This window comes from Bidens hawaiensis, unplaced genomic scaffold (assembly GCF_021521415.1).
Source record: "Bidens hawaiensis isolate Kalapana, Puna unplaced genomic scaffold, B.hawaiensis_p1.1 tig00039533_1, whole genome shotgun sequence".
Classification (NCBI taxonomy): Eukaryota; Viridiplantae; Streptophyta; class Magnoliopsida; order Asterales; family Asteraceae; genus Bidens; species Bidens hawaiensis.
The window spans coordinates 75,440-90,615 of NW_027505611.1; the positions used below are offsets into that span (position 1 = coordinate 75,440).

The window sequence follows — 15,176 nt, forward strand, 5'->3', positions numbered from 1 at the left end:
CAGAAAAGGGTGGCGGCGTAGCTTGTTGCCCGCGTACCTGCCATGTTGATGTAATATCCATGTTTCTTAATAAATATATATAAAAAAATTCTTTTGTGAAAAAAAAAATTAAATACAATTGCATAATTAGTTTTTGTTTTTAAGTTAAAGAACGTTACTGATTAAATAAAAGACAAATCGCAATAAAGTTGATGAAAATATATTATTTAAAAAGAAGTGAATATGATGGATGGTGGTGTACCCGACGTTAAACCGGCGGTCTTATAGGCATCATAGACAACTTAACCCCCTAATACTCCAGTAAATTATATGTGTTATTCGAAACAAAACAAATTGATTTCACATTTTCACTATATATGATATGTGAAGCTCAAACTTGTTTTTATCTATCTTTTGATTTTCTATGATTTGCATTATTCTTATTGTCCCCTCAAAAACTTTGAAACCTTGTGCTACAAAGACATAAATGACTACGTTAACTAATTGTCTAATAAATGGATAAATTAAATAATATATATTTGCTTCCACGCTCAAATAAAAATAGCTGAAATTATTTTTGTAATGTTTATTTTAGAAAATAATTTAGTAATTGTAGCGTTATCTTATAAGGTGATTTGAAAAAGGGACTATATAAGTTTAGAAAGAAAATTAATATTCAAGAAAAAGTTTGAAGACTTTAGTTTACACAAGAAATATTTTATGATTCCTGAAAAGGTGACTGGCATAGTTGAACATAACATTTTTTCTAGAGTTTTAAGAATGCAAATAAAGGTTTTTATCGATTCCTTTACACATACTTAAGATAACCACTAATCCTACGTCTCCCTTTCATGTTTTATACAAATGCACATTGTTTAAAACATTCGGACGACTTTATAAAAACACTCCGTTATTTATATGAGTAGATGAACATTCTTAAATGAGGCTTTGAGATATCAGTTGTGCATAAAAACTCACAACTCGAAGCTTTTTTTATTTTAATCCAAACACACACACTATTACATATATTTTGTCCCATTTTGACACTATAGGAACCTAGCCTCCTAGGTCTGGTAGTAAACGACTCACAGTCTCATAGATCGGACCTTGGTCCTACACATCTACTTCGACCCACTGTTTATCCTCAGTCCAAGATCCATATGGGCATATGGCTCAAATCTACAAGCCACGTATTATCCATTTTAAGTACCTTGTCCAACTTTTACAAATTAATTGTTTTGTCAAATTAATCTAATTCATCATTTTAATTTAACCATTATAAAATCAAATTATTAAATACCCATGAATAATTTATTCAAATGACTAGGGAGTAGGAACGTAAAAAGATATTAAATCATTTGAAGTCTCGAAAATCTCGTTAGTTTTCTTACATATCCTTTGAAGTAACTATATCACATTGTTAAAATAAAAATCTTTATAAACTGAATAATGATTCTAAATATATAATAAAGTCTAAAAAAAAGAAACATAATTTTAACATTGATGTACTTCAATATTTTTCTACAGTTAATATATCAATAGAAAAAATTATTTATACCAACAATCGAATCTGACCACTACTAGAAAACTAAGCAATTGCGACAGCTTTTCCAGTCGCAAAACGGTCGCAGACTGTTGCAAGCTGTTGAATCTAATCTGATTTGAAACGGGTCGATCAGGTCATAGTTGCAAACCATCAAATCCACATTGCTTGTAAGTGAGGGATTGCTTCTTCGGGCTTACCGCTATTGCACAACCTATGGATACCTGAAAACATCACATACATATTTTAGATGATTCCCGTACAAATACAATAAACGACTACACTTCACATTTTTCGAAAAAGGTTATATGTTTTGAATATTCAACATAGAACAACTTATAGTTTTATACGCAAAATATTCACATTTATTCAATAACCTAAAAGCATGCACAACATGTACCCACATACATCACCTCTATATACCAATCTCCTCCAATGCAATCGTTTCTAATATTTGCCGCATCATCTAAATACATTCCTAAATGTACCCATTAAAAAAATGTAATCTTCATATTCAAATAATATTCCCAAAGAAACTAACTTGAGTGGTCTCTCATTAGGTCTTTCAGAACTAAAAGTGTTCATCTGAAAGAAATATTAAACTACACAAGCATATATGATTAGAGATTATTTATGAATTATGTATCATTTTTTTGGTTATGTAGGAAAAGAATTATTTAACAATATTATGAATAAAGGCGTTTTCAAAAGATAAAAAGCAGTTACGTACGATTATAAGATGTGTTTCTTTTCCCTTTCTACAAAGTACAAACATACTAATGAGTAATTTCGGTTTGAGTCCCTAAGGTTAGGCTAGTCTAAGAGCATCCACAACAATTTCTATATCTCAGGGTTTGAATTTAGGTGAGATCACATAAACAAATAGGTGACAAACTTCATTGTTGTGAGTTTGTATGGTGAAGTCTTTGTCTACAAACTTGAGAGCACCCATAAGAAGCTATATTCTTTAAGGTTTGGATGACGTGACATGAGTCAAACTAGGTGCTCATGGATTCCACCCAGTGTAGAGCAAAGTTGCGAGTTAAGGTTTGCGTTTGCAAACTTATTCAAGCCTCAGGGGTGGGCCCCAAAGTTATTGCCTCTCACATTTTCATATACATATATACATACATAAATTTAATATTTTTTATAAGGTTTATGAATGTTTGTTATTGTGAAAAAAAGTGAGGCTTATAAAGGTTTGTTATAGTGGATGCTCGACAACATGGTGACCCCACTTTCTCTCTTCTTTTTTCACATACACGTATACACACACATGATATATATAGCTTTACTATTTTTAGTGAGCTTTGTGGAGGTTTATTGTTGTGGAAGAAAGTGTGGTTTTTGAGAAAATTTTATAATCTAGTGTGACGATGATGTAGCGGTTTGTATGGATTTGATGTTGTAGATGCTCTACTTGAGTAAAAATACTCATTTTTTGTTAGATCGTGACCTGAGTTTGAAATTCTTAATCATTTGAATTCTTTTGGCTAATGCTGTTAGATTTTCAGATAAATAGACGAGAGCATATCACCATTTCAGTCACCAAACAAATACCCCTATTATATATATTATTATTCTATAGAATTAGCCCCTAAGATATAAACTGACTGAAATACCCCTTCATGTCACAGAATAACTAACCAAGTTATCCAATAACTCATTTGGTTGAAAAAAAAATGAAACCTTTTAGCCATGACTTTAAGGAAAAACGAGGATACGTAGTATTCAAGTAGTAACCTCAAGGACTCAAAGAGAATTAACTCTACTATTTTCATTATTCATTAACTTATTTGATAACCCGATATCCGTGTAAAAAACCTATATATCAAGTTGATAGATATAGTTAAACACTGAAACCTTACTCATAAAATGTTCCGTAAATCTGCCTTTTAGCCTGTTTTGACAGGAATGAAGCATGATAGTACACAAGTTAAAATACATACACAACTCATGAAGTCTTACATATATTGTTACTGTATGAGTAATTATCCTTTATTGACATATATAAGTAGATACCTCATGTGACTAAAAACAATTGACATCCAAATGTCTCCAATAATTGGGGAGACAACGTTACAAATTTGTGGCTGTGACGCCGCCACCACCACAAGAAGAACAGTAACCCATATACTATTTAAGTATATTTTCACTTTAAAATTGGAAATGAAAAAAAGGCATTACTCTCATTACTGTTACTGATATATATAAAATGGAACTTTGGTGCCGCTAATACCTTATCAGGTCTTTTTGCGGCACCCTACTGGTAGGACTTTTTTTTAGTTTCAGCCTACAATGAACGTAACGAACATAGTGTAAAGTTAAAATCGACTGAATTCGCGTAGACTTAACCGCCTCAACGCCCGGGATCGATAATAGTCGGGATTTACCAACAATCGAGTTTTGTCGACTGACGCCACACCATTGGTTCACCTCAATTTATAATATTTTTTTGTTTTATTTTTGTCTTAGTTTCAAAACTATAACACACGTAACCGAATTCACGTTGACTTACTATATAAACGCTTGGGTTTTAACCTCGCCTGAATTTTACCAACCTATCCGGCGCAACGCTCCAGGAGAAATACTAGTTTTATATAAAATAATATGTGCTTTCAATCTTTCATAAAATATTAAAACTCATACTGGATGATAACTTTTTCTATGCTTAGTATTAAAAAAACATATTCTTAACATTAAAAAAATACGTTTAGTGAGATTATTTATATTTTTTTCACATTAACTTCAAACTTTATTTAAAACTTTACAATCCATTATTAAACCACATGTGGTATATCATAAAATCAATCAAATGTTGATGGGCACTAACAAAAAGTAACAAAGTGCTCAAATATAAAAATAGATATTATGTTGAACGTAATAGACGGAAAATTGAAAGAGTTTTGGGTGATAAGTGGCTACAACACTCCCTATTCGGGCAATAAGCGATGGGGGTGGGGATATAGATTCGTCGTCGATTGTCTGGGTTGAATTAAAAATAAAAAAAAAAATTAAAAAGAGGCGACAATACCACTACATCCATTTGTATAAATCGTGTAACAATCACACGCAATTTTAAACGACAACATAGTTTATGATATATATTTGTTGTGGCAGAAACATGATATATAGTTGTTAATAATACCGGTATCAAAATAAATGATTATTAAACATGTTTTCAAACAAAATAGCATTCAATTTACAATGCTTAGAAACATAATTAAAACTTCAAAATAAAAATTCACACTTTCTTATAAACCACATTTGTAGTTTTATTTGTAACTTTACATTTTTTGTCTAATATAAGCATTTTAACATTGTCTCTACTCTTCACTCGTGATAAAGCTACATATAGTTGACCATGTGAAAACACCGGTTCTCGCAGGTATATGCCAACTCTTGCTAGTGATTGCCCATGACTTTTGTTAATGTACATCGCAAAACAAACTGCAACTTGTACTTTTCTTCACACATGTCCAAGTTAATTACTTGTAATCTAGTACCGTTGCACAAACCATTCTTTTGATCAATATTCCGTAATAACATTATTGGGACACCAACTTTTAGAACCAATCTACGGTTAGGCATTCTTGACCTTTTTAAACCATTTAGGAAATCTGGTGAGTGTAATGCTGGATCGAAACCAGGCCCAACACTATCAGAACTGAGGTATTCAACTTCTTTTCCGAAAAAAACGATAAAAATCTGCCATTAATGTCTTGAACAACTTCATTTAAAGGTGCAATTATATCCATTTCTTGAAAGTATGTAATAGCATTAAAATTGTCCAATAATGATGGATATACAAAATCCATCAAATCAGAATTCGGATAAGATGAATCACCAATCAAAAGATCATCTGGTATATTTATAATGCCTTGGCCGTCATTTTGACCGCTAAGTTTTCCTTCACCAAGTTCTAACAGCCATTCTGCAAATCTTCTGGTAGCTTCCATATCTGATGATTGTCACTCGACAACTAACCTCATCTTTTTTGTTAACCTAAGAACCTTGCATTTGGACCAAATGTAGGAAGAACTAAGTGAAGTAACAATGTCACTCCGTGATCCATTTTGTACCACTGGTAGGATTTGTCAAAAATCACTGCCAAAAACAATAACCCCCCCCCCCCCCCCCAAAAAAAAGATCCTCACAACTGTTACGGTATAGAATCTTTCTTATTTGAGGTGGTAGACCCGCTCACTTTAGATTTCTAATTCATATAAATCTAAATGAGGATTCTACCTGTTCAATAACAAAAAATCCAGATATTTGCAACTTAATGAAGAAAACTGATCCAATTATCTGGGATGAGGCACCTATGATACATAAACATACTTTTGAAGCCTTGGATATGAGTTTAAAAGATGCTTTAAAATGTGTTAACCATAACAGTTGTCAAGATCCATTTGAGGGAAAAGTTATTGTTTTTTGGGGTGATTTTAGACAAATCCTACCAGCTGTACAAAATGGATCACATGGTGACATTGTCACCACGTGATCCATTTTGTACAGCTGGTAGGATTTGTCTAAAATCACTCCCAAAAATAATAACTTTTCCCTCAAATGGATCTTGTTAATGCTTCACTTAGTTCGTCCGACATTTGGTTCAAATGCAAGGTTCTTAGGTTAACAAAAAAACATGAGGTTAACTGTCAGGTGTTAGCCATTAGATTTGGAAGAGACAAGTAGATTTGCAGAATGGTTGTTGGAACTTGGTGAAGGAAAACTTGGCGGTCACAATGATGGTAACTCCATTATAGATATACCAGATGATCTTTTGATTGGTGATTCATCTTATCCTATTTATGATCTGATTGATTTGTATATCCAGGATTATTAGAAAATTTTAACGATATTTCATAGGGTGCTGCTAAACGTACCCTCTCTCATCCATTTTTACTAAACATACCCTCTCCCTCAAGTTTTACATTAATACAATATAGACCTTTTTGTTGTATCTTTTGTCATTTTGTTATTTTTTATTATCATTATTATTTTTTATAAAAGCAAAATTTTTTTCTATTTTATTTAACAATCTTTTTCTATTTATCTTTTTATTGTTATTAAAAGATTTTAATAAAAATATTTTTTTTCTTACATAGAAAAATGTTTTTTTTTTCTTATCTAAAAACGTCGTTTTTCTTGTTTTTAAAAAAATGTTTTTTTTCTATACTTGTTTTAATCTTATTGGAGAGTGTTTTTTTTAAATTAAGAGATAATTTACATTCTTTTATAAAAAATCATATTATATTTTATAAATAAAAAGGTTAAATAACATACAACTTGATTAAAAAAATCAACTCTTCCTTCAGGTAACATTAATCTTATGTATCCAAACCTAACAAAAAAATCAAATTGTTTTGAATACATTTTATAAAAAAATAAAAAACTAGCTATAGAAAAATACAAAACTTTTTAATACATGTAAAAAAATAAACAAACGTTTAATAAAATCTTAAAGAAATAAATAATAAAACAATAAAAAATATAAAAAACTGTAAAACAAAATAAAAACTTGATAGTTTTTTATTTGATATTTTGAAAGAATTATAAAATAAAACAAAAGGGACTAACATGTCAATTACAAATGTTAAGGGAGAATGAAAGTTTAGGGGGGGGGGGGGTATGGATGGCAAGGGAGGAGGGTACGTTTAGCATGACCCTATTTCATATTTTTAAGAAATGGTCATACTTCCACCATTAAATGAGGTTGTCCAAAACATTAATGACAGATTTTTGACTTTATTTTCAGGAGAAGAAGTTGAATATCTCAGTTCTAATAGTATAGATAAGTCTGATAGTGTTGGGCCTGGTTTCGATCCAGCATTACACTCACCAGACTTTTTAAATTATTTAAAGATGTCTGGTATGCCTAATCATATATTGGTTCTAAAAGTTGGTGTGCCAATAATGTTACTAAGGAATATTGAGCAGAAGAATGGTTCATGCAATGGAACTCGATTACAAGTAATTAAATTGGGGAGACGTTTTATCGAAGTAAAGGTTATTTCAAGTACTAACATTGGTTATCACACTTATATAACTCGTAGTGGTCTAACTTATTCAGATAAGAAATTGCCATTCAAATTGAAACGAAGACAGTTTCCAGTTGCGGTTTGTTTTGCAATGACAATTAACAAAAGTCAAGGCCAATCATTAGTAAGAGTTGGCATATATATGGTAGAACAGTGTTTACACATGGTCAATTATATGTAGCTTTATCCCGAGTGAAGAGTAGAGACGGTGTTAAAATGTTATATTAGATAAGGACTGTAAAGTTACAATAAAACTACTAATGTGGTTTATAAGGAACTATTTAGTAATTTATGAGATTTTCATTTTGAAGTTTTTATTATTTATCTAATAATTGTAAAACGGATGTTATTTTAGTTGAAACTTATGTTTAATAATTTTTATTTTGATACCGGTATTAATAACAACTATATATCATGTTGTCGTCTCCCCAAGTATATATGACATTATGTTTTCCAATTTGATATTACATGTGATTGTTACATGATTTATATATTTTCACGTGTGTTATACACGTGTCAATAACTTAGTTTTATATAAAATAAATGAGTGCTTTCAATCTTTCATAAAATATTAAAACTCTTACTGGATGATAACTTTTTGTATGCTTAGTATTAAAAAAAACAAATTCTTAACACTAAAAAAATACGTTTAGTGAGATTATTATTATTTTTTTCACATTAACTTAACTTTATTTAAAACTTTACAATCCTAATAAATAGGAATGGCAACGGGGCGGGTTTGGGGCGGGTTTGGCTTAACCCGAACCCGAACCCGAAACCAAAAACCATCCCCGTACCCGCCCCATTACCCGTCGGGTTTAATTCGGGGATTCCCCGTTTGGTTTTTTGTACCCCCCCGACCCGCCCCGTCCCCGAACCCGAAAACCCGAAACCGACCCGACCCGTCCCCGAACCCGAACCCGAAAACCCGAACCCGAAAACCCGAAACTGAACATTTATCGAAATAAACTTCTGCATCACACACATAAAAGCTGAAACAATGTGTTACAAAGGAAATAAAACCAAGTCTACATGGCCGAAAAATCATGCCAAATACACAAACTACAAAATTGCGACCAAATCTAAATACCAAATCAAACCAAATCATCCAAAGTCGTCGTGCCACTTTCTTTAGTACCTACCTACATTAAGAATATTTATCAATAAATCAACCAAGTTAAAAGAATAAAAGCTATGTTACAAAAATAGTAAATTTTATAAATATTATTACCTCTTCCACATCCATTTCATATTCAATGGTGCGGCAGTATGCCTCGGTCTCTTCCGAACAAGTTTCTATATTTAATAGTAATAACATAAACATATATTCATGATTATGAAGATAAATAACATGAGTAATAATGTAATATTCAATATAGCGTTACCTCGAATCTCATTCAACAACCAACTTTGAGCACACATTAAAGCCTCCAAAGTTTTTGGGTGAAGTCGACTTCGGTGAGGACTTATTAATCTTCCACTTGTACTGAACGCAGATTCAGAGGCAACGGTGGAAACTGGAATTGCCAATACATCTTTTGCCATCCTTTGAAGTGTCGGATACTTACCTCCATTTGTCTTCCACCAAAGCAACAAATCCAGTTCTACTTCATCAGGCAAAAGATTTTCTTTCAAGTAGTTATCTAACTCTGCCATATCATTCAAGTCATCATTCACCTTAGCTTTGGATTTAATGTCAGATAGGAATTTTTGGAATCCACCAGAAGAACACTCTGACAACCCCGAACTGAATAAAGATGAACTAGAACCACCACCTATAAATTAATGTGAATCAAGATAAATCAAATATTAGCAATTTATATTTATACTCATTAAATATTAATATGATTATACCTTCATAGTAGTTTTTACCACGTGAGTTGGTAGATTCATATTCTTTAAAAAAAGCTCGGACAAAATCCTCAAGAGATTTAAACTCTTCCTTTGCCATTTCTTCACCGTATAAGGCAGGCATAAGCAACTCTACGTATTTTAGCTTGTAACGTGGATCTAAAACCGCAGCCATCCCCATAATCCCATGAATTACAGACCAATATTTATCAAACTTGCTACTCATTTTATACGCCATTAGACTAATGTCAACAATAGAAGACTTAGTCCACTCCCGCATAGAAAAACGAATCTCACATATCAAAGGGAAAAAGACATTAGCAGTAGGATACTTGTTACCAGAAAACAAAAGAGTTACCCGATAGAATAGTTGTAGCTTGTTACATATCTCAGTTGCTAAGTCCCAATCAAGGTCCGTAGGCAAACTAGTATACCTGGGCTCTCTTTGCTTTAATCGCGTGAAAACATGTCTATAAGGTATAGCAACACTAAGCATCAAATAAGTAGAGTTCCAGCGAGTCTTGCAATCAACGATCAGTTTCTTTGTGTATTCCATTTCAAGTTGATTGGCTGCTTCCTCAAATTTTTGCTCTCTTTTTCCTGATGCAGACCAAAATAAAACACTATCTCTAATTCTTTCAATCCCATCCTCAATAACAGACAAACCATCTTGAACAATCAAATTGAGAATGTGCGCGCAACAACGCATATGAAACAACTCTCCTTTCCTCATGAGTGATCTCAATGGAAGCTTCTGTAGTAACTTGTTGATAATTGCATCATTTGTGGTACAATTATCAACGGTAAGAGTAGACACTTTTCTATCAATATTCCAATCACATAGACAATCATATAGCGTATCTGCAAGAACATCAGCTGTATGTGGTGCAGGCACATAAATAAACCTATATAAAATTTATGCATCAATATAAGTGTAAAATACATTTAAAGTTTTAAACTAACTTTATATTAGACTTGTACAGCTTTACCTCATGATTCGGCTTTGCAAGTTCCAAGAGTCATCTATAAAGTGTGCAGTGACGGCCATAAACCCTTTTCTTTGATGGTTAGCTGTCCACATATCAGTAGTTATTGCCACTCTACTTGTGATCCTCCCTAATAGTTTCTTAGTTTTCACCCTTTCATATTCATAAATTTTTAAAATGTCGCTCTTGATGGTATTTCGACTCGGAACCTTAAACAAAGGTTGAAGACCTTGAACAAACTTTCTAAAACCATGATGGTCCACCGTTGTAAGAGGATACTCGTGCACAATAATCATCTCCGCGAGATCTCTCCTTGAGTTGTCTGGATTAAACGTGTAGTTGGAGAGATATGATGAACTACCATCAACTTTCTTTTGCTCCATAATCAAGATGCTTTGTCGTATATCTTTAACAGTTCGTCTTGGACAACGTTCAAAATGATCTCGTAAATGCGATGTGCCGTTTTTGCTTGAACCTCCTAGCTTTTTCTTACAATAGTTACATTCCGCCTTATCTTCACCGTTCACTTTCATTAATTTAAAATGGTTCCACACGGCAGATCTTTTCCTTTTACCACCGACATTTTGACCATCTTCAAAAGTATCATCAAGGTTAGACTCATCGTGGGTAGTAAAGTTAGTTGGTGGTGGTTCATTAGAATCATGTACCCCTTCACTGCTTCCTTGAGGAGTAGAATAAGTAGGAGTGTTTGAAGCAACGGGAGTAGGAGTACAAGTGTCTGAAGCAAATTTATCACCTTGTGATGCCATATAGTTGTAGATGCAACTGAAATAGAATGGCACATAAAAGTCAGTTTTAATGCATGTACAAAACCGAATGCAAAATAATACAACTGACAATTTCATGCTAAATAAACTAACTGATAAACTAACTGACAATTTCATGCTAAATGTAAAGTAGTAATCTGTTTGGATCAAAATGTTATTTTGGGTTAGCCTAATCTTGAACCACCCATTTGATTGTATTCTAGTTGTTAATGCATGTATTGCTTTATCAGATGGTGGAGGTGATAAGACTGGGTATGTTGTAAGCTTGGCAAAACGTGTGGGTTTGGTCGGACTCACAGGTCAAAACAGTTCAGGTCGAATCAAGCTGTTTCAGAAAATGGTTACATTTATTTGGGTCAAAACGGATGTTTCTAAATTGAACTCGGATTGAACCGTAGTGTGAGGCGGGCTGCAACAACCGTAGTGTTAATTCATTTAAATTAATTTTAAGTCACAGATGTTATAATGATTCGAATAAACCTACTTTGATCCATTGTCTAATTTAAGCCGCCCTGATTTCGTTTTATTTTCCGTTTTATGTGTTTGGATCAAAACAGATTACTACTTTACATTTATTGCCTTAAAATATAAAGTAATAAAAACTCTAACTTCTGATCCAAACACATAAAAAGGTTTATATCTTCTGATCCATTGTCCAAACACATAAAAAACTCTAAAATAAAAGGTTTCTTCATAACACCACCAAAGGGTTTATATCAATTTCATGTACCACAAATTCATGCTAAATATAGGAATGAATTTAGTATAGGAATGAATCCTTAACACATGTACAAAACCGAATGCAAAATAATACAACTGACAATTAGGGATCTTACATTACAGGTGGTAGCCTGGTAGAGTGGTAGGATGAGAACGAGGAGGAGGAGGGTGGTCCGGTGGTGCAGACGGGGCGATTGATGGTGGATTGGTGGTGGATTGGTGGTGGATTGGTGGTGCTGCGGACTGCCGATTGGTGGTGCAGATTGATGGTGCTGCGGATTGGCCGATTGGTGGTGCACTGCGGACTGCAGATTGATGGTGGATTGGTGGTGGATTGGTGGTGCACGGTGGATTGGTGGTTATTAGGACTGAGACAGAGACGGCGATGATTTGAGATTGTTAGGTTAGGTTTAGGTTTTTAATATATGTATATATATATTATTTTTATTTATATTTATATATATTATATCGGGGCGGGTCGGGGCGGGGGTACCCAAACCCGAACCCGAACCCGAACCCGAAACAATCCCCGAAACAATCTCCGAAACCCGACCCGAAACCGAAAAAACAAAACCCGACCCGACCCGAAATAAGCCGGTTTTCGGGTTTCCCCGTCGGATTCGGGGATTTTTGCCATCCCTACTAATAAACCACGTGTGGGCATATCATAAAATCAATCAAATGTTGATGGGCACTAACAAAAGGTAACAAAGTGCTCAAATATAAAAATAGATATCAGACTAAACGTAGTGGGCGATAAACTGCAAGAGTTTTGGACGATAAGTGGCTACAACACCCCCTATTCGAGCGATAAGTGATTGGGGTGGGGGTTATAGATTTGTCGCCGATTGTTTGGGTTGAATTAATAATAAAAAATTAAAAAAGAAGCGACAACAACGCTACATCCATTTTTTAATCCTCCACAATACATTTAATTAGAAACACTAACCTGCACAGCCGGTGAAGTGAACCCAAAGATCCGAATCTTAGCCCGTATATCCCCTATTATCCTGAGCTCAACCCGATCATTAACCGAAGCATCCCTCAATAACTCACCAGCATCCGCTTGTAACACGTTAACCCGATCCACGGTCACCGTGGTCTGCACCAGCCTCACACTATGTGCCGGCTGGTAAAACCCGGGAACCACACCACGTCCCAACGGAATCCCACGGTACATGATATCAAACGTGGAATCCTCGTACTTGATTCCTACTTTGTTGTCGTTTCTAGCAGTGAATATCATGCGTATGACTAAGGATAAAGAGGCGGCGGACAAGGTTGGAGACGGGGGTACGAGGTTGATGTACTGGATGCCGACTTGTTGGAGAGTGAAGTCTGGTTTTTTGGGTTTGACGGCGAGGAAGATAACGAGAGTGACAGCGAGGGTGAGGAGTACGAGGAAGGCGAGTACGAGGAAGAGGCAGCAGCAGCCGCCTTTTATGGAGGCGGCGGCTGAGGATGACGTGGAGGAGTATGGGTAGTATTGTGGGTTGTGGGTGTGGGTTCTGGTTGTAATAACATCGGAGGTCATAGTTTGTGGTGGTGGATAAGGTGAGAGGTGGAGTGGACTGTCTTGTCGGAGTTACAACATGTGGATTTTTAAAGTTCTAATAATATGTTGATCTTTTAGAACCGCAACTTTCTTCTACTTTAGGTTATCTGACTTTTTAATTTGGTGGTCAAACTATCTTGTTTTAACCAAGCTCAAATTGCCTTCAGAGTTTAACTTTGACGTTACTTCGGGAAGCCATATCGTCGGCTGTCATTTAACAGTAGAGAAAAACTCTCTGGCGTAACACACGGTGAGACCAAAACCTGGGTGGACTCAGAATTCAAACTGACAATCTTGCAAGGCTTGATTCTTCAAAAAATATATATAAATAATAGATATCAAAATATCAATTTATTAAAACCATTTTTAATATATCACACATTTTCTCTACAACACATAAAATAAACCATTTGCATGGAACAACATGATTTTGCTTTCGGGTTGAGTAGAAGGAGAGGGTAAGAGCAAGAAACAATTAAGAAAATTAAAGTTGCATGGGAAAGACTTGGGAATGGGTGCTCAACTTTTGTGTAAGAAAGTTGCGAAAAGATAGTAACGTCTACCAAGTATAGGGTTGTCTAGTTTACGGTAATATTATTTTCCATGAGAATAGGAGATTACATTATGTGGAATTCACAATATAAAGGGATTTGTCTAACAAACTATCCCCATAATATGGAAAGGAAATAACTCTAAATAATAAAATTATATGGCAAATATCATTCTAAAGAAAAACCTAATATCAAGCCTCTACTTGAATATGGGTATAAGATCTTCAATTTAGATTAAAGTTAGAAAAAAAAACATATTAAATGATAGAAATGAACATTAAGTTATTTAAAAAGACAAAGATATTTGTGGTTACATGTTTTGCTTTATAGCAATAAAATTTGAAAAATGCCTCGAATTCTCGTATCGTTTTAAGCCTTTAAATGGGTTGGGCCAGCCCCGACCAAGTGTTTTCTAGGCATGCGAACATTTATTTATTTATTTATTTATATATACATTTAGCAACTTTCTTAGGCTTTAATAGTTGTACCTGTAAGGCCAAAAATGTGACTTACGATATCATAATGCGAAAGTCGTTAAATATATTACGGTCAAGTTAATATTTTAGGTGTGTGAAAAATCAAAATACGTGACGAGAGCTTTGGTGCACGAGTTTAACTTCAACGGGAGATCTTCTAGTCTATTTGTATTATTTAGCTATAAATAGGGCAATTGCTGTCATATTTATGTGTGTGCTTTGATAGTGTAAATCACTCACCCAAGGGGAGCTCACCTTGGGTAGGGTCGTTTCGTTTATCATATATAAATCTTTTATCCGGTAACGAGATTGTTTCTTATTATATAATCTGCTTATTATTTATTCGATCGTTTAATTTACCGCAACCGTCTCGAACGCTTATCAAGATCAAAATTCGTTCGTTGTCAGATCCGGTTTCGAGGCCTACACTTGGTATCAGAGTGGGTTTGAATCAACTGATTCAACTTTGTTGCTGATATTCGGGTCTTTTTCCGTGATTACCCAAACCGAGACGTTAATTTTCTTGAAGACCCGTTGAAGTTTTGAAAACAAAACCTGAAGATCTTGAAAATAAAGTTGAAAATAATCGTGTTAGAAGTTGTCTTTGTAGATCCGGTCTTTCGGGACCGTTTCCACCATGTGCCGAAATTCCGGCAAGCCTACGTTTGAGTACGTAATACACTTAA

General features: G+C 34.2%; 1 protein-coding gene across 1 annotated transcript; it reads right to left on the bottom strand.

Annotated features, from left to right (window-relative positions):
• Nucleotides 1-1,627: 1,627 nt before the first annotated feature.
• Nucleotides 1,628-13,521, bottom strand: LOC143614268 (NDR1/HIN1-like protein 13). The gene is made up of 2 exons (XM_077087754.1): nt 12,858-13,521; nt 1,628-1,746 (listed from the first exon to the last, which is right to left on the bottom strand). The coding sequence occupies exons 1-2, from the start codon at nt 13,440-13,442 to the stop codon at nt 1,660-1,662; spliced, it is 672 nt and encodes a 223-aa protein (XP_076943869.1). The 5' UTR covers nt 13,443-13,521; the 3' UTR covers nt 1,628-1,659.
• Nucleotides 13,522-15,176: the final 1,655 nt, after the last annotated feature.